Below are 20,256 nucleotides of genomic sequence, written 5' to 3'. Positions count from 1 at the left end.
GTGGTCTCAGGCAAGGGAAAAACGTGTATTAGGGCAGGGAGACATCCCAGGGTGTGTGGGGACACATGTTGACCTGTGCAAGTGGCCTCAAGATGGTGAGGGCTGAGGAGGCAGTTTCCAGAGGAGATGAAGCCAGATGGAGATGTGAGGGTATGTGTGTGAGAGAGTGAGTGGTGATGTCCCTTGAGTTGGCAGTGAGTGAGATGCCAGTGAATGTGTGATGGCCTTGTGAGTGTGTGAGGTTAGAGTGATGAGATGGCTGCAATACCCTGGCGGCACAGATGACATCATTCATCCTCTTTTTGCACTGGATGGTCGACCTCTTGTGTGCAGCATTGGCACTGACCACCTCTGCCACTGCCTTCCAAGCTGAAGTGGTGAGATTGCTGGTCCTTCTGCGGCCGGGGTGGGGGTGGAGGACATCACGATGGGCCTCCAAAAGACATTCAAGTGATGGGTCACTGAACTCTCCTTGGCTTTCAGGGCCATGTCTTCACTGGAACAGTCCTGGGCTGCAAGCATTGAGAACTGTGTCCATGACTGCAGTTTAGATATGTCACCTGGAGTGAGGAAATGGTGAGGTAATGGCATGGCGGGCGATTCAGAGGCTGCCTGCCAACGAGGCAGTGTGTTTCCCACGGCTGCATAATTAATTAGGCTGGATGCAAACAATAGGGCACGAAAACCCGCCATTGCAGCCGGCGGGTAAAACATTGTCGATGGCTACCGTACTTAGTGTAAATCTGAGATGATTCCACCCTCTGCTTCTATCTCCACGCATTCTACCAGATCCTGTTGAGTATTTCCAGCACTTTGTTTTTATATCAAGTGATGGCCCATCTTCACACTCACTGCACACATCAGTGATGCCTGCACCTCGATGGTGCATGCCATTGCTGCCAGAATGTCATGGGCAGGCGTGACAGAGTTCCATCATTCTCTTTGAGTGCCCTCAGCACCTTTAAGGTGGGGCTGGTGATGCTGTGCTCCTGAAGGGGTCAGGTGCTGAAGGCTGACAAAGGGTCAGGTGCATTTAAAGTTTCATTGCATCTCCATGACATGAGCCTGAGCACTGAGGGTATATGCGCTGCCATCAACCACACTGAAGTGAAACTTTCACAGATGCAAGGTAGGATGTCAGGATTGTCCTCACTGCATCTTGTCATCATCCTCCATGCATCTTGCTGCTATGAGGGCCTCCTCTTCTTTTCTGCTCCCTGTAAACCATGAGGCATACCACTAAATCACCAGGCTTCATGATCCTGATGTTCTCCTCCTGCAGGATCAAAGAGAGAGATGAATGGGTTAGTATATTGTCCTAAGAACCTCTCTTAGTTGCGTCTGAAGGCCCCTTCACACATGTAGGACAGTGCTGGCCAACATTTGAATGGCCAATGTGTAGTGCGCTCATTGGCTGTCCGAAAACCAGTCCACCTCCACCCCACTCCACTTGACCAATTGGCAGTGGCTTCAGCCACTGGACTGCATGCTGTGCTCTCAGTTTAGGCACAGGCATTCACCTAACCCACGCTGCAAGGATGACCTGTTAGCTTGAACAATGAGGGATACTGGTCCAAACCTTAAAAAAGACATTGCAATGGGCTCTGAGCGCCTCCACCAGTGACTGCACCATGGCTACCTTTCGCAAGGGCATTCTACAACTTGCCCAGTTGGCCAATTGTTCTGTTGCCCCTAAAACGCGCATTAATTTGCAGTCTGCACCCAAGGGGTTAAAAGTTCTGGAGCATTTTGTGGCACATTCATGCTTTTGCGTTGCTTGAGCGGGCAGAAAGGCTTTAGAGGCCCGACTCCAAGCATGTCAACGGAGCTGCTGCTGAACGGTCTCAGCTGCAGAAGAATGCTCACTTTTGACAAGCTTTTCCAACTGCATATCCCCTTCCCTCACCCTCCCACCCACCAACACTCCCCCTCCCCACCTCCCAACACCACCCCAGCATGTGCTTGTGGACTTCCTTCAGTCTGTGCTGCCTTGGACCCTCACCTCCCCCAGCCTCACCCATAATGGAGCCTTGCCCTGGCACCACACTAAAAGCCAGCCAGGAAAAAGCAACTTGCTTGTGCGCCCCCTCCCACGAATGTCTCTTCCTTGATGTCTACAGGCGATGTTCACAAGTGCTACGCAAGGTTGTGTGCACTCATCTCCGAGTTCCCCTCGAAGCTCAGGTCACCAGGTGCAAATCTTTTAAAGGCATTTGTGAAACACACCATTCTGAAGTTACGCCGACGTGGGCAGTAAAAATGACGTGGGGGGATGATTCCGGTGAGCAGGGCTTATAATGAGTTGCTAAAGTATTGAAATTAGGTCCCCAACATACAGCAGGAAACGCGGCCTGTCATTGATGGGCGGAGCGGATGATCACAAACTGGTTCACGACGGCGTAAAACTAATTTTTGGCCTTCTCGCCATATTGTCCGCTCACGCCTGCCATGACACCTGCCGCAAATGAGACCAGACAATTCAAGGGGGTAACTTTTGATGTTGGAAGGAAGAAGGCTGTAGCAGGGGCTGTCTCCTAATAATTAAGTTCCTGAAAGTTTATATAAAGACCCCATAACATATAAAGTAAAATTGAAAGGACTTCCAGTGGACAAGCTGACTCCAAAGCTGACTCCAAAGCCATTGCAATCATGTTCATGCACATGCTAACCACTTCGCATTAATGTGAAACTGATTATTTATGGCAGCCTCAATCTACATAGATGTCCACATTAAGGATGTCAATTATGCTACAAGCACTGGCTAATGCTGATACCTGTACAGTCCCAAGTTATATTGCCAATGCACAGCTATAACAAAGACAGCACTGTTTGAACACATACCCAAAGCCTCCATCCCACAATGAAGAAAACTCAGTGACTTCATCCAGCAGTATCGGAAATCATTTTACGTTGTCACGAAAATTATTTTCTTTGACGTTCTCAGTGGGAAAAAAAACTTCTGAGTCATTTTAACTAGAGTTGTTATGTATGCATTGTACAAAATGAGAACACAAACTGACAAGAATGCTCAAATTCCCTGTAGCCCTAAAGGGAACAAAGTGATATGTACTTGGCAGTTTCACTGTGTGTTAAGTTGTATTTACACTGCCATTTGATTTGCAAATGCAAACTGGTTTCATTTGCATGTCAATGCAAAAATAGCAGTATCATCTAAACTGCTGAATTGTAAGGCCCCTTCAGCAGGATGTCTCCTACCAAAGCATTCAGTATCAATCCGACCTCACTTACCTCAACGGTGTTTGTTGAAACAGAACTGATATTGCTGTTTAACTGTTTTATTTTGCGTTGTTTTCTAGGTTGGATTACCTGCATGCACTTGGCCTTTCTGCCTTTCCACAATTGTATTTCTGCTGTTGACCACCAATAATAAAGCCATCTGTAAATTAAGTCTATCTGAAGTGACCTACCCTGAGGAAAACATACGGATTTACCAAGAAATGAAGAAAATTGAACAAAGTAAATGAAAAGAACGTGGCACAAAAATCCTAATGAAAAGTACAACTGCCTACAAGATATATATACATTCAATGCTTCCTTTTTAATTACACAGTTCATTATATAACCTGCATATTGTTTAAATGCCTCAAATACCCTGATTTTTCCACAGATGAAATGTGCCCCTTCTAAAAGAATATCTTCATATCATTGAAATTATATCATTGCCCTTTTGTTAGAACTGCTCATGTTCCATCTACTGAAGTTGGAAAGTAAATTGAATGGCATACATTCACAGTTAAATGCAGGACTCAATTTGACTGATCCTTAACAACATGGCACAGTGAAAGAAGTTGGATGTCCAATGACAACACAACTTGCATTTAATGTACAAGATGTCCCATGGCACTTAACAGAGGCATAACCAGGCAAACATGCTTCTAAGCCAATGGAGAAGTTACTAGGAATGCTTGGTCAAAGAGGTGAGTTTAAAGGAGGGTCTTCAAGCAGGAACGGGAGATGGAGAGGCAGACAGAATCTTGTCCCAAAATGGGTAACAAAAGATGAAGCTGTAAATTATACAATTGCAAATTATTCAAGGTTGGAAGCGCAGCAGAATAGTAATCTCAGATATAAAGAAGCTGTGAAATTTGAAGCTAATGTAGTCTAATGTACTCTAAAGAAAGCTTGACGATTTTCTGGAGTTGTATAACTCTCTCTGTTCCAAGCTTTGTTGAGTTATTCTTACATCATGATGGCTGCATCATCCACCAAACCAAATTACAGCATGACCCAGTGCCTTCAGGAGAGCAGGTGAGAAAACTGGAGAAGGGAAAACACTTCTGTGCTTTTTCATTAGTTCTGATCAATGCCTGGCTGCTGTGGATCCACATTGCATTAAAAAATTACAATCACAGTCAATAGCTGGGGTAATTATTTTATCTTCACCTGCTGGGAGTTTGTGTCAGAAATTCACATCTAATCCATTCATTAAATATTCTTTTAGTTAATGGTTGGAAACACCTAGTAGTGGTGCAGGACAAGTAATGTAAATCTTATGAGTTCAAGCTCCCCTATGGTAAATTGTGAAACTACATTTATTAAATTTGGTCATCTATGGACTAACAACAGAAAATTGCCATGAAAGTTCCAACTGGTGCACTAATGTCTTCCAGGGGAGGGAATCTGCCATCCCTACCTGATCTGGAATATTTGTGACCCCAATCCCACAAAATATAGTTGACTCTGTGCACTCAAATAAACAGTATGTTACATGGGTTGCCATGTCCCAAAATAAATAAAAGCATTCTGCAGCTTTTCCCTATATATCAAGATAGTGCTAAGCCAGCTGACAAATTTCTGCATAGAGTAGTTTCTCAGCAGAAAACCTGATACTTTAGCCATCAGCTTTTGCTGAATTCCATAGTTGGAAGTGAACTAAACATAAAGAGGGTAATTTTCCTGGCCTACTGACTGACCAGGCCCAGGAATACACTATTTCTCATCCAAGGGGATTCATTAGTGTCATTAGATTCTGCGGATCTTGACAGTTGAATACAGCGGAGGAAATATGAACACCTCTGCAGGCCTCTACATTTACTCCTAGAAAATCAGCTGTCAATGGACACAAAGGGTGAAATTTTCTATGCCCTGTGGTGTCAGGCAGCATGAGCGGACAATATGGCAAGAAGACCAAAAAATCGGTTTCACCACATCGTGTAACCAGTTTGTAATTGTCCACTTTGCCTGTTGATGGCAGGCTGTATTTCCCATTGGCAGACGTTGGGAACCTCAGCGTAATACATCTGCATATCATTATAAGCCCAGCCCACTGGAATCATGCCCCGCGCTGGATCAACCACCCATGTCGGTGGCAAAACACACTAGTGCAGAATACGTCTTGACAACTGTGGATGCAGAAGTCAGGATTTACCATCAGGGCCTTCCTCACTTGGCGGACACCTGAGGAGCAGAAGATGCTGGAGCCTGACAGCAACGGGGTCCTGGAGGAACATCCATCAAATGCTGGGTGGATTCTCACGGACATGGCTCTGCCGCGAAGCAGCTCATGGGAAGTCACTGTTGAGGGTCTGATCACAACAGATAATCATCGAGGGGGTGGAGAGGAAGGTCCAGCTGTGTTTGGGAGAGGAAGATGTACTGCAGGGTGGAAGAGGAAGGTCTAGGATCAACTGGGAGAGGAAGAGGTATCCGGGGGTGAAGTTGGGAGGGGCGAAAGCGAATGTGTCAGGGGTGAGGTTGGGGGGAATGAATGTGTTGGGGGGGTGGGTTTGGGAAGGGGGAGGGACTACGGGGGGATGAGGAAGTAATGGAGGAGAAGACGGCAACTGGAGATGTAGATGTAAGGGGTGAGGCAAGTGTAAGGGAAGGATTTTGGAGGGATGAAGGAGTCTGTGGGGGGGGTGGAGTCTGGGTAGGGGAAGGAGTAAGGCTGGAGGAAGAAGTAAGGCTGAAGGAAGGAGTCATGAAGGGGGGGGCTGTTGTGGGGGGAAAGACTTTCAAGAGGGGAAGGAGTTCCAAGAGGGGAAAGAGTCTGGAGGGGGGGATGTCCAGGTGAATGTGCAAGAGAGGATTCTGTTGAGTCTATGGCTGCCTCCTGGAGAGCAAACTGAGCGTGGGTGTGGTAGGAGGGAGCGGTGAGAATGACTGAGGGCAGAGTGAGGCGGTAGGTTGGGAGGGTTAGGGAGGGACAATATCGTAGAAGGGACAGCGAGGGTAGTTGGTGGGGATTCGAAGGCAGTCACTCCCAGACCCTGGAGGTGGGAAGGAGGAGGTTAATGTGGACAGGGGTGGGACTTTCAGGAAGGAAGGGAACGTGCACGTTCATCTGGACATCCCCGAAGGAAAAAGGTTTTGGCTGGTAGGTCACAGAGAGGAGGTGGAAGGTGAGGCCAGGGTGGTCAACAGTGATGGGGGAAAGGAAATGGGTGATGGGGTACGGGAAAGGAGGGGGAAGATGAAGAAAAATGTTAGATGCACCATGCTTACTAAATCGAAAGTGAAACGAGAGTCATAGTGGGTGAGAACAGGTGCTGCATGGGAGTGTGATCAGTGGGTGGGTCGAGATGCAGGTCAGCTCAGATAAACAACTGAAAGCAAACCCCAGCAGGCAGCATTGAAAATGCTCAGGGCATTGAGATGAATGTGATGGGAGAAGGCTCCACGTGTGTGGGAGAGTGCTTACACGAGGCTCCGAAAGGCCCTGCCACACACACACTCCAGAACCACTTGAGGGCCAGCTGTGTGCAGCTGAACTGCTAGTGGCGGTGGGGGGGTAGGATCGGGGGTTGGGAAGCGGAGATGCAGCGGGAGGACTCATGAAGCCTGTCAATAAATCTGAAAGATGCCATTACACATTATTCACTGAAGAGAATACATTTCCATGTTGTAAAGTGACAAAAAATGTTCACCCATGCAACCAACTGTGATCAGAATTTCTTAACTTTTGAATGCCTTAGATTACTAGGTGCTGCCCTGAGATCCGCAGAAGGGGTGGAGACAGGCTATGCAACGGTTGGCTTTGCTGCCTCTGATGACTTCAGCATGGGTCCTCTGGAGAGCCAAGGCCTTGAGGGCCCCAGCTTGCTTTGGCTGTCTTCCTGTGGGCCAGCTGCTCCCTCTGCGGTGACAGAGGATGAGGTTGAGGGGGTCACAGGCAAAAGGGACTCAGAAGGAGAGGACAGCCTCTGAGAATCCTGAGTAGATGACCCAGGGACGTCCAGCTGCTGCTCCTCCTCCCTTTGGGTGCCCAAGCACCCCAGCCTCACTTCTTGAGGAGAAGGAGCACCCGGAGGGACGTAGAGGTGCCTTGTTTCCCTCTCGCGTTGCCACTGCAGGAACTTAGCCATAGCTACCATGATGGAGTGCAGGTCTGCACACATCTCCGCATTCTGCTGGACCAGGCTCTCCATCGCCTCTGCCATCCTCCCTTTGGAGACCTCCATATACACACATGTGGACACCACTTCATCAGAGAACAGGCGGATGCACTCCTCCAGCTCGCATACCACTCCATTGAGGGCTTCCAACAGCTCTGCATGATGTTCCCATGCCTTCTGTTGACTCTCCAGGTTGAGGTAGAAGGTAGAATCCAGAGGCTCGTCATCTGACTCAGACCCCACAGATGCCTCTTCCCCAGCAGTCCACCGAGTGCCAGGAAGCTCGGCTGAACCTGCCTCCTCCTGCTGCGGACACGTATCTGTGCAGTGACCACCAGATTGTGAACCCAGGCCTGCTCTAAATCTAGGTCCCACCGAGGTGTGTGTCTCTACGCTGGTGCAGGGTGTGGGTAAGCGCTGTGATGGGTCTTCCAGGCTGCTTATTTCCAGCTCTTCGATGGAGGAGGAGTCCTCTTGGCTGGAGGTGAGGAGCTGGATGGAGCTGAGGGACTGGCTGGCTGAGGGTGTCGGTCGCTTGGCAGAGCTCCCTGTGAACCAAAGTAGAGATAATTAGTGCATGGCAGCAGAGTCAAAAGCAGGAGAGAGAGCACCCACATTTGCACTGAGAGAGGAATGATTTGGTGCAGGATCCTCACGAAGGTGTTTGCTGCTGACCTCACTGTTGCCACAGGCGTGGTCCGCATCCTCACCAATCGTGCGACGGCACACACCTCAAAGTGAGTGATGGGCCTAATGTGGGCCACTCCACCCCGGGTCTAGGACCTCTCCCTGCTGATGTGAGCCAGCTTCTCCTGCAAGAAAACAGATGGAGTGTGAGCAGGATACATGGCACTGCGTGGAATGTTTGTGTGGTGAGTGGAGCTGTGCACAGGATGAGGACACAAGCTCCAGAGGGCATGATCCTGATGGAGATATGAAGGTGTGTGTGAGCATTATTGGTGTTTCCCCTTGAGGTATGAGATCACTGTGGATGTGTGATGGGCTTGTGAGTGTGTGAGTTGAGAGTGATGAGAAGAGTGACCTACCCTGTTGCGGCATTGGCTGGTTGTCCTTTTTTGCAGGGCATTGGTGCTGACCACCGCTGCCCCATCTCCCATGCTGGATTGGTGACCTTCCTTGCTAGTCTTCACCCAGAGTAGGGGTAGAGGGCATCGTGATGGGCCTCCACTGCATCCAAAAGGCACTCAAGGGAAGTGACATTAAACCTGGGGGCTGCAGTCCTCTTGCCTTTTGGGGCCATGTCTTCTATACAGCAGTCCTGGGCCGGAAGCCCCGAGAGGTGTGCACGTGGCTGCACTTTAAATATGGAACCCCGTGTGATGAAGCAGCGAGGTGATGGCGTGACAGGCGTGTTTCCCGGGAATGCATAAATAATAAGGCAGGATTGGGACGATATGGCATGAGAAGCCACCATTGCAGCTGGTGGGTAAAACATCCCTTTTCCGGCCTGCTACCGCACTTAGTCCAAATCTGGGACGATTCCGCCCAAGGGCCTATAAAATGATTTCTTTGTATTGATCTCTGCTTACTTGCATTTTCCTGGTTTTTGATGTTGTCTGCACCAATAGAAAGTAAATTATTCAACTTTTTTTACACGCCCTGGTGGAATTTTACAGCCCTCCCCACTCCCACCGCCAGCAGATTTGAAGGCTTGTAAAGTGCCTTGCGTGGCCTGTCTTCCCACCCGGCCCCGATCTGTCTTCCATTTTACATGGGAATGAGGCATCATTGGGCGACCTGCCAGCCCTGCGCCTATTGAGGCCCTTAAGTGGCCAATTAATGGCCACTTAAAGGCCTCTTTTAGGGGTCCCCTGTGCCCATCAGAGGCACTTTAGAATCATTCCCTTTATTTTTTTATTGCCTCTGTCCGTTCTTTCTACCAGCATGAATTACTTCACACTTCCCTGCATAAAACTTCATCTGTCCATTCCACCAACTGTCTATGTCCTTTTAAAGTTCAATCGCTATTCTCCTAACAGTTCACAACACTTCCAAGTTTTGTGTCATCCACAAATTTTGAAATTGTGCCCTGTACACCAAAGTATAGGTTATTAATATATATCAAGAAGAACAGGGCTCCTAACACCAACACCTGGGGAACTCCACTAAAACATTCTTCCAGTCAGATTAAATTGATTAAGGGTTTCCCAGTCAAATGCTTCCATTGTCAGAAAGAATGGCCAACCTTCAGGAATATCTTCGGTAGAGGCAGAAATGATTCTCACTGCTGAATATGTTCTACACCCAATTTATATTAGTAACAAAGTTCATGGAACATCAAGAAATCACCAAATTTGGAGTCTCTCACTCCTGATTATCATCAACTAGTGTGACTTTCCTGTGCAAAAACAAGCAAGTGCAAATTATACGTCTTTTACTATTCAGTTGTTAATTTAATTATTGCAAGCACGGGATAAAAGTACACCTACATGAATGACAGAGGTAAGCGTATAACAAGATTTTCATACATCCCTAATATGAGAAACATTTCTTTGCATTTCACATAGGCATATAGACAAATGCAACAAAATAGCATGTCCGACCCAGTCTCGCTCAACAGGACAGCAGATTGATCACATGGGCATTGACCTAATTCACAGTTAGCCCAATTTTCGATTTAATAACTTTAATGACAAAAAGCTCAGGGGTGCTAACTCCTAAAAATCACCCCTGCAGTTCAACTCTGTAACACGAGTCAACCAAGGTTTTCAGTTTCCCTGTTACACCAGTAGATGGCACAAATGTAACATGTAATCCATAAATTTTATTAAGAGAAAAACAATCCTGAAATTTACAATATTTCATGGGAAGTTTTTGTATACAATGTTAATATATTTGTATTAATATAAAAATTTAAAAAATCATACTTACAGTTTTAAAAGTGTACACGGGCAACATAAAATATAATGGCACGGACCCTCACAGCCCGCCATATTTTTTCTTATTCTTTCAAGAAATGTCGGCGTCACTGGTAAGGCCAATATTTGTTGCCCATCCCTAATTGCCCTTGAGAAGATGGCAGTAGCCACCTTCCTGAACCACTACAGTCCATCTGGTGCAGGTACGGCCACAGTGCACTCCTGCTGTAACTTTGGTGGAATCTGCCAGAGGAGTCAGAAAGGCTGCGACCTAGATACATTGGGTGCTGGCCTTGCACAGTAATTTTCAGAATGGTGGTCTTAGCACAGTTTCTATCCACCATGAACAAGGCCAACAGTGTGAGCAAGGAGCGTGGAGCTATAGGAAATCCCAACATCAGGATATCCCATTTTCTTAACCTCCATGGCAAGTCAGCATTCCTTGCTGACAATTAGCGGAAGTGGGGCCCACCTGGAGTTCTCAGTCAAGATGAAGCCCAGAACTACTGAAGAAAGTGATGCTTTTCAAAAATGAAAAAGGGGTCACTGTTAGTAAATGTAACTTCTCAGGGTACCACAAACATTCCATCACTTCTCAGTATAATGATAGCACACACAAATGATGCATCAATGTGCTTCAATGTGATTTTTGATATCAAATGTGAAAGGAGGCTGTGCCCCTTTAAGACATTTGGCTTTACTTATGTACAAAAAGATATAATAAAAATGTTAAGTTTAATCATGCATACTGTCTTCCCTCTGCAGATCATCTCTATATTTCTGGAGGGAAGTCTTGGGCTCAAAAAGGTCCCGGGGAATACTACTGTAAGAAATGTGTGGAAAATTAGATTATTTCAAGGGCTTGGTGACAAATCAAAGCTTTTTCTCATTCGTTAGATTCCTTCCTTTTTCTGTTGAATTTTGTACTTCTCAAGTATGAGAGGGATGAGTGTTTTGCAATGTGACACTTTCTAATTCAGATACCCAGCATGTAGCATTGACAATTCAGGTTTGATTCAATCAAACGCATATTAAATCTCCCACTGAGTAACTCAAAAGATTTATCTCAGCACCACTCCTACAGGTGCATTACAAAAATGTCACGTTTATTAATTTCCTACGCCAGCTTCTTTGAAGAGGTTTGCAATTTGATGCCAATGGAGGATTGTTTTTTGGTGTTTTGTGGGGATTATATTGAAATTACCTAAATTCAGCATATTCTCTTTTTATGGATATAACATAGAACTTTGCAGCATAGAATGAGGCCATTCAGTCCATTTTGTTTATTCCAGCTCTCTGATCACTATCCACTTAATTCCATTTATCTGTCCTTTCCTTATACTCTTCTTAATTTCTCTTTTTAATTATTTATTCACTTCCCCTTTAAAAAAACAATTAAGCATCCTTCTTCATTGTCTCTGGTAGGACATTCCGGGCTGGATTTTCATGGAGTTGTGACGGCTCTAGGGCCATTTAAAAATGGTGGGCCGGACCTAATTCCGAATTCCCACTCCTGGTACGCACACTCCCGACATGATCAGGTCAAAGTGGAGAACTGTTGTCAGTAGAACCATATGGTCGGGCATCTGAGTTTTCCAACTATCTGTAATGAGGTGTTGACTTTACTTGATTGACTTCTTAGGAGGTTATAATAACTTGTTTCTTCTTTGATCCTTTTTCTCAATGTCTCTATATTTATTCGGACAAGGTTAAGAGGTATGAAGTGTTTGAAGTCTCTGTTATTAATACTTTAATGGTCTGCCTGATTGACACATTTATAGTAACAGCCGCTTTTTTTCACAGAACATTTCTAAACATTATTTTCCTCAGCACTTCCACACTTGCCATTGTTAATATATGGCTCATTAGTTCTGTACATAGCACATACTGGGTGAATGAGCATGTAAGGGCCATGGAAAGCATTGAGTTGGCATGGAAGGTATGAGGGACTGGGGGTGTAGCCATGAGTTGACATTGAATTGGCATGGAGGGCATGAGAGACCATGGGGGGTTGGTGGTGTGAGTTGGCTTGAGTTGGCATGGAGGGCATGGAGGAAGCACTGGGAGTCAGGGAGATGAGGGGGTGTGAGGGGTGAGGGCTAGTGGGCCAAGCTAATTTTTTTACAACTGGGACGAGGTCCTACAGAATCAAGACAGGCCTTCCAACTAGCCCACCTCAGCACTCGCCCGTCCCCACAGCTGCCTAGGGTCTGCTTCCAGGGTCAGCGGGCCTGAATCTCTCCCGTCCCTGCCTCCAGGGGTGAAAATTATGATTTTTTAATTCTGTCATGGGATGTGGGCTTCGCTTGCTAGACCAGCATTTATTGCCCATCCCTAACTGCCCTTGAGAAGGTGGTGGTGAGCTGCCTTCTTGAACTGCTGCAGTCATGTTTGGTGAATAAGGGGGTTTAAAGTGTTAATCTTGTTCTTGAAAAATCGAGCCTTGTCTGTAATTAGTAATAAGTGGAAAGTACTGTGTAAGTAAAGGAAGTTTCTTCCAGCCTTATGTTGGGTAAACACTTTCTACTGAGAGTAACTGAGTAGTTAATTAGTTAACTTTAATCTGGTTTCTGTAGCTGCAGTTCAGTTAGTATAAATACAGGGGTCTTCAGTGCAGCTTGCAAACAAGTGCATCTTGTGACTGAGTGATACCTGTGAGTTTGGTGAGTGGGGGAGGTAAAGTGTGGAGGGGAAGGAGGTGCTTCTTTGCTTTTTCTAATTTTTTCACCCTTTAGGAATTGGTTCTTACTCTACTACAGGGAAAAAAGCTAACTGTTTGATGAGTACCTGGTAAGTGGTTAAGGACTATTCTATTCCTAAGGTTTAAAATAGTACAAGAAGTAGTGGTTAGGCTAATAAATATATATTTTTAAAAAGAAAATAAAGAAGTGAATAAAATAATTAGGTAATTAATTAAAACACAAAAGGATAGCAGGACTGGCGATGTGTCATGGCTGCAGCATGTGGGAGCTCCTGGATATCAGTGTGATCCAGGGCAAACACATCTGCAGTAAGTGTGCATAGTTTCAGGAACTTCGGCTCAGAGTCAATCAGTTGAAGGACAAGCTGCAGACACTGAGGCATATCAGGGAGGGGGGAAATTACTTGGACACTTTGTAACAGGAAGCAGTCACACCCATTAGGATAGGGTGATTTGGTCTGTGGTCAGGGACAGGAGAATGTGATGGCAAATGAGGCAGGTAAGGTGACACAGAGGGCAGGTGTGCAGTTGCTTCAACCTTTGCAATTGCCCAACAGGTTTGAGGTTCTCTCAGCTTATTTGGATGAGAGTGGGGGCTACAAGGTGAATGAGCTGACTGACCATAGTGCAGTGGTACAGGAAGCCATTCAAGTGCGGGGAAGCAAAAAGGAATTTAGTGCAAGTAGGGGACAGTATAGTGAGGGGGCTTGATACAGTTCTTTGCAGCAAAGAGTGAGAATCCAGAAGGCTGTCTTGCCTGCCTGGTGCCGTTGTTTGGGACATCTGCTCAGGACTGGAGAGGAACTTGCAGTGAAAGGGAGAGGACCCAGTCATCGTGATACATGTAGGTACCAGCGACATAGGCAGGATGAAGAAGGAGGTTCTGCATAGTCAGTAAGAGGAGCTAAGCATCAAATTAAGAAGAAAAATCGCAAAGGTAACAATCTCCGGATTATTACCTGAGCCACATGCAAATTGGTATAGTGCAAATAAGATTAGAGAAGTGAATGCATGGCTCAAAGGCTGGTATGGGAGATGTGGGTTTTGGTTCATGGGGAACTGGCACCAGTGCTGGGGAAAGTGGGGGCTGTAACATTGGGACGGTCTTCACCTGAATCCTGCTGGAATAGGTGTTCTAGCGAACTGCATAACTAGGAAAGTAGAGAAGATTTTAAACTAAATAGTGGGAGCAAGGGATCAAATTTGGGAAGAGTTGGTAAATGAAAGAGTAGGGACAGACAAGAGAGAAAGGTACTAATATGGGAAATGATAAACATACTGTGACAGGAAGGGATAGAGTGTACAAGAAGTACAAACCTATGAGTAAATCAACAGGTAAGACTAGAGGTTACAAAAACAATAAAAGGATAAAACTAAAAGCTCTGTATCTGAATGCACACAGCATTTGAAGCCAAATGGATGTGCAAATAGAATTCAATAAATACCGTCTGATAGCCATTACAGAGACATGACTACACGATGACATAGATTGGGACTTGAATATTGAAGGGTACAGGGCAGTTAGGAAGGAGAGGAGGCTAGGTAAAGGTGGAGGGTGGCTCTGTTGATCAATGATGATATTAGCACAATAGAGACGGATGACCTACGTTCAGGAAACCAGGATGTAGAAATGGTTTGGGCAGAGATGAGAAATGATAAAGGCAAGAAGTCACTTTTGGGAGTGGTGTAGAGGCCTGCAACAGTAACCACATGGTAGGACAGAGTATAAAGGAAGAAATAATGGGAGCTTGCTCGAAAGGTATGGCGATGGGGGATTTAAATCTACATATAGATTGGAAAAATCAGATGGGCAAAGGTAACTTAGTTAAGGAGCGCATGGAATGTTTTTTGGGATAGTTTCTTAGAACAGCCAACAAAAGAGCAGAAGAGCAGGCCATACTAGACCTGGTATTGTGCAACAAGATAAGATTAATTTATGACCTCATATTGAAGTCGTCGCAAGGTAGCAGCAGTCATAATATGATTGAATTTTACATTCAGTTTGAGGGAGAGAAGAGTGGATCCAAGACTAGTATTTTAAACTTAAATAAGGGCAATTATGGGGGCATCAAAGCAGAGCTAGCCAAAGTGAACTGGCAAATGAGATTAAGAGATAGGTCAATAGAGATGCAGTGCCAGGTTTTAAGGGGGTATTTCAGAATACACGGAGTAGATATGTTCCAACAAGAAAAAAAAATTCCAAGGGACGACCCACCACCCATGGTTAACTAAAAAAGTTAAAGATAGTATCAAACTTAAAGAAAAAGCATATAATTGCTCAAAAACAGGTGGCAGGTCAGAAGATTGCACAGAATATAAAAAATCAAAGAATTACTAAAAGGAGAAAAAAATTAGAGCACAAGAAAAAGCTAGGTAGAGATATAAAAACAGATATTAAGAGTTTCTATAGATACTTAAAAAGAAAATAGTTAACAAAGTGAGCATTGGTCCTATAAAAAGTGAGGCTGGGGAATTAATAATGGAAAATAAGGAGATGGAAGATGAATTGAACAGGTATTTTGCATCGGTCTTCACTATAGAGGATACGAGTAACATCCCAGAAATAGTGTAAATCTGGAAATGGAAGGGAGGGAAGAACTCAGGAAAATAACAATCACCAGGGAAGTGGTACTGAACAAATTGTTGAAGCTGTGGGCTGACAAGTTCCCGGGTCCTGATGGACTTCATCCTAAAAGGGTCCTAAAAGAAGTGTCTAGGGAGAGAGTTGATGCATTGTTTTTAGTTTTCCAAAATTCTCTAGATTGGGGAAAGTTACATTAGATTGGAAAAAAGCAAATGTAACTCTTTTATTCAAAAAGTGAGGGAGACAGAAAGCATGAAACTATAGGTCAATTAGCTTAACATCTATCATAGGGAAAATGTTAGGAACTATTATTAAAGGTGTTATAGCAGGGCACTTGGAAACATTCAAGGTAATTAGGCAGAGTCAACATGGTTTTGTGAAAGGGAAATCATAATTAGCCAATTTATTTGAATTCTTCAAAAAAGTAACATATGCAGCAGATGAAGGGGAGCTTGTGGATGTACTGTCCTTCAATTTCCAGAAAGCATTTTGATAAGGTGCCACATCAAAGATTATTGCAGAAAATAACAGCTCATGGTTAGGTGGGGTAACATATTGGCATGGCTAGAAGATTAGGTAGCTAATAAGAAACAAAGAGCAAGCATAAATGGGTCTTTTTCTGGTTAGTAAGATGTAACAAGTGGCGTGCCACAAGGATCAGTGCTGGGGTCTCAGTTTTTTACAATTTATATAAATGACTTGGAAGAAGGGACCAAAGGTATGGTTGCTAAATCTGCTGATGACACAAATATATATAGGAAAGTAAGCTGTAAAGGGGACATAAGGAGGCTACAAAAGGATATAAATAGGTTAAGTGAGTGGGCAAAGATCTAGCAAATGGGGTATAAAGTGGGAAAATGTGAAATCATCCATTTTGGCAGGAAAAATAAAAAAAGCATATTATCTGACTGGTAAGAGATTGCCAAGCTCTGAGATACAGAAGGATGTGAGTGTCCTAGTGCATGAATCGCAAAAGAGTGGTATGCAGATACAGCAAGTAATTCAGAATGTTAATAGAATGTTATCATTTATTGCAAGGGGAATTGAATACAAAAGTAGGGAGGTTATACTTCAGCTGTACTAGTGAGACCACATCTGGAGTACTGAGTACTGTATTGGTCTCCTTATTTAAGGGGGGTGTAAATGCATTGGAAGCAGTTCAGAGAAGGTTTATTAGACTAATACCTGGAATGAGAGGGTTGACTTATGAGGAAGGGTTGGGCAGACTAGGTTTGTATCCGCTGGAGTTTAGAAGATTAAGAGGAGACTTAATTAAAACATATAAGATCCTGAAGGGTCTTGACAGGGTGAATGTGGAGAATCTAGAACTATGATTCACTGTTTAAAAATAAAGGGTCGTCCATTTAAGACAGCGAGGAGGAGAATTATTTTCTCTCCCAGCGTGGTGAGTCTTTGGAATCCTCTTTCTCAAAAGGCAGTGGAAGCAGAGTCTTTGAATATTTTTAAGGCAGAGCTAGATGGATTCTTGATGAGCAAAGGGGTGAAAGGTTATCATGTGTAGGTGGGAATGTGGAGTTGAGGTTACAATCAGTTCAGACATGAAATATTGAATGGCGGAGCAGGTTCAAGAGGCTGAGTGGCCTACTCCTGCTCCTAATTTGTATGTTCATATGTACATAACAACACACTGTGTAAAAAAATCTCCTAAAAACTCACTTCAATCTTTTAGTGATACCCCCACAAGTTAGCAATTACCAATCAGGGCAATTATCTGTAACAACTTTCAAGATCAGGGCAATTGCTTGCTGCACAAACTTTAAAGTGTGATTATATATTTGCAACAGTTAACCATTTTTACAAATGGGGAGATCTAGTTAAAAACTAAGATTGACAAATTTGCAATATGCCACGTTTTCTCTGAATGCCAAGTCCACAGGACAATATAAACAATATAAGAATTTTAGATTTGAAGCATCATTAATGGGAATGAAAATGTAAATTCCAACCATCGTTGCCACTGCTTGATACATGTGGTCAGCACATTGACTGATAAAGAAGTACTTTCCTGCAACAAGCTAGTGGCAAAGGTGTTGAGAACCGGAGTGATATTGACTACCAGTGGCAATGCCATACCTAGGTTGCAGGTTGGTTGCACCTGTCCTTGTAGCAGATGGAAAAGCTCTGCAACTTAATTCTTCCTTGCTTGGAGCCTGTGGAGGCAGATGTTTTCATTCACAAACAATTGGGTGTAGCAAGACCTGCAGATGTGGTTAGCAGCATAATGACAACTGGGACAAACGTGGCTCATGTGTCTGCAGATTTGTTAAAGGCTAATCGTATGCAAACTGCTGGAGCGTGCTTTGGAAGGTCTAAAACAACACTGTCTCTGGGAGGATTTCCCCACCACAGGAAGTAGGTGAATGCAAGTTCAGATTTCACTCCCCATGGACAAAAGGGAAATACCTCGAGAGTTTCCACAACATGTTTTATCTCCCTTCTTGAAGATAGTTACAATTGTCGCATTCCTAAAGTTGGGTGGGAGCTCTTTTTCTTCTCAAATCTGCAAGATGAATGCATGGGCTCTTAATGAGAGCAAAGGTTTGCCAGCTTTGAAGACTTAAGTTGGAATACCATCAGAGTCGCAGGCTTTGTTATATTTCATTCATTTGATATCAGTTGCAGCTCTCCCATCAATGGTGGTTCACACATGAATTCAGAGCTGGAGCAACTAATTGGCAAACCAGGCATTGGCAAGGGTGGCAAAATTTGGAGGTCAGCAAAAAACTGAACTGAAACTACACAGAGCTTTAAAATGTGTACAACTTTCCATGAGTGCCCAAAGTCTCCACAGATAAATCTGAAACTTTGCAACTTTCTGATGCAGCTCTTTCCTGGCCCCACCCACTACCCCACATGCTCATTAAACCTCCAATGAAGCAACCCCATCCCTTCCATGCTCACTGCTCCACCAATCACAACCTCCCCTTACCTATCGTGCTCGCTGATCCACCAATCACAGCCTCCCCTTCCTCTCTGTGCTCGCTGTGCCAGCAATGAAAACCTCCCCTTCTCCTTCATGTTCACTGATCCACCAATCACAGCTTCCCCTTTCCATGCCCTGCACCCACCCCAGGTGCCCGTCAATCAAAAATGCCAGTTACTTAAGAGTTCCATGTTTTCAACCAATCATAAAGCTCCTGGTGATCTCATGGTGATGTGGGTGCTGAGGTCTTGGGAGAGGTGCAGGTGTATGTGAATGAAGTAAGCAGTGCCGAGGGAACATGGTGCTGCAGAACATGGGTCATTTTCTGGTTGGCAAGATGTAATGAGTGGTGTGCCAGATGGATCAGTGCTGAGACTGGAACGAGGGTAGGCCCTGGATAACAACTGAACTTGCCTGAGTTTGACAATTTTTAGCATTTGTGTGAGAGTGGGACTCATGGAGAACATGTGTTGGCGCCATTTTACTGTTTTCATTTTCAAAAGTTAATTGTGGAGGGTGGGGGGTGGGTCCGCAAGGCTGAATCTCCCAGGGCACCAAATACCGGCCCTACATGGATTCTACCACAGGGTACTGGGTGATAGCCTGGAGAGTATCAGCTGCCACTGTGGATTCACAGTTAAGGAGTTGTTGAAAATGTTCTTTCCAGCATTGTCGGATAGCATTGTCATCCTTGAGAGCAGAAAAACCACCCTGTGAGTATAGGGCAAACGCCCTAAAACTAGATATCAATCTGATAAGCATCATTTGGACCTTTTCCAGGGCCTCAAGATTTTGTCGTAAGTATCATTGTTAATTTATGTCTAATTAGCTTAATAAGTGCAGGAAAAATTCTTGCAAGGTTTATTCTTGTTGGATTGTCACCTTATAGAATCGGTGTATAGAATCCAAGTGTGGCCTTTGCGCTGGCCAAGGAATGATCGACATGATCTTTGCCATTTTGGATACTCCAGAGTCAAATTCAATAAAAGTCCCACAAACAGAACAAGGACCTCTATATGGTGTTCATTGACCTGACCAAGGCCCTCAACACAGTAAACCATGAAGGCCTGTGGAAGGTGCTGTACAAACATGGCTGCCCTGAAAAGATAATTAGAGTCATCCACTCATTTCACGATGGTATGATGGTCAATGTGTTGCAGCATGGTGCTTCATCAGGTGTTTTTCCTGTTACCAATGGCGCCAAATAAGGCTGATAATTGCTCCAGTTCTGTTTGCCATGCTGTTGTACGCAATCAGAGATCTTGACATAGGAGTAAACATTCAGCTCAGGACAGACATGGTCTGAATCTGCAAAGGCTCAAGACTTGCACAAAGATCATAGAACAGCTACTAAATTTGATTGTGCTCAATAAACATAACACATACTCTGGACGATATCCAGCTGTTTGTTGACCATTTTGCCCAAGATTCAGAATGCTTTGGCCTTACAATAAGACTGAAAAAGAGAGAAATCATGACCAACTTGCCGCTGGCCACAAGTTCCAAGACCTCATAGTCACAATCAAAAATACACTCCTCAATTCAGTTCAGAAGTTCTGCTATCTTATGAGGATTGTCTCCAATGACACCACGTTGGATGATGAAATCATCCATCACCTGGAAAAAGCAAGGGGAAGTGCTGGTATAGTGGTATTGTCACTGGACTGGTAATCCAGAGACCCAGGGGGGCTTTGGGGACCTGAGTTCCAATCCCACCACAGCAGATGGTGGGATTTGAATCCAACAAAAATCTGGAATTAAAAAGTCTGTGAAACCATTGCCAATTGACATAA

General features: G+C 44.6%; 1 protein-coding gene across 3 annotated transcripts in view; it reads left to right on the top strand.

Annotated features, from left to right (window-relative positions):
- Positions 1–4,372, top strand: part of LOC144685697 (urea transporter 2-like) — a 150,689-nt gene extending 146,317 nt beyond the window's left edge. For all 3 annotated transcript variants that reach the window (XM_078550513.1, XM_078550504.1, XM_078550496.1), the window contains exon 9: positions 3,318–4,372. In XM_078550513.1, the coding sequence (XP_078406639.1) occupies positions 3,318–3,485 (168 nt within the window). In that variant the 3' untranslated portion in view covers positions 3,486–4,372. The remainder of the gene's footprint in view (positions 1–3,317) is intronic.
- The last annotated feature ends 15,884 nt before the right edge of the window (positions 4,373–20,256 follow it).

Source organism: Cetorhinus maximus, chromosome 1, assembly GCF_964194155.1.
Source record: "Cetorhinus maximus chromosome 1, sCetMax3.hap1.1, whole genome shotgun sequence".
Lineage (NCBI taxonomy): Eukaryota > Metazoa > Chordata > Chondrichthyes > Lamniformes > Cetorhinidae > Cetorhinus > Cetorhinus maximus.
This window is presented reverse-complemented; position numbering and strand designations above follow the sequence as displayed.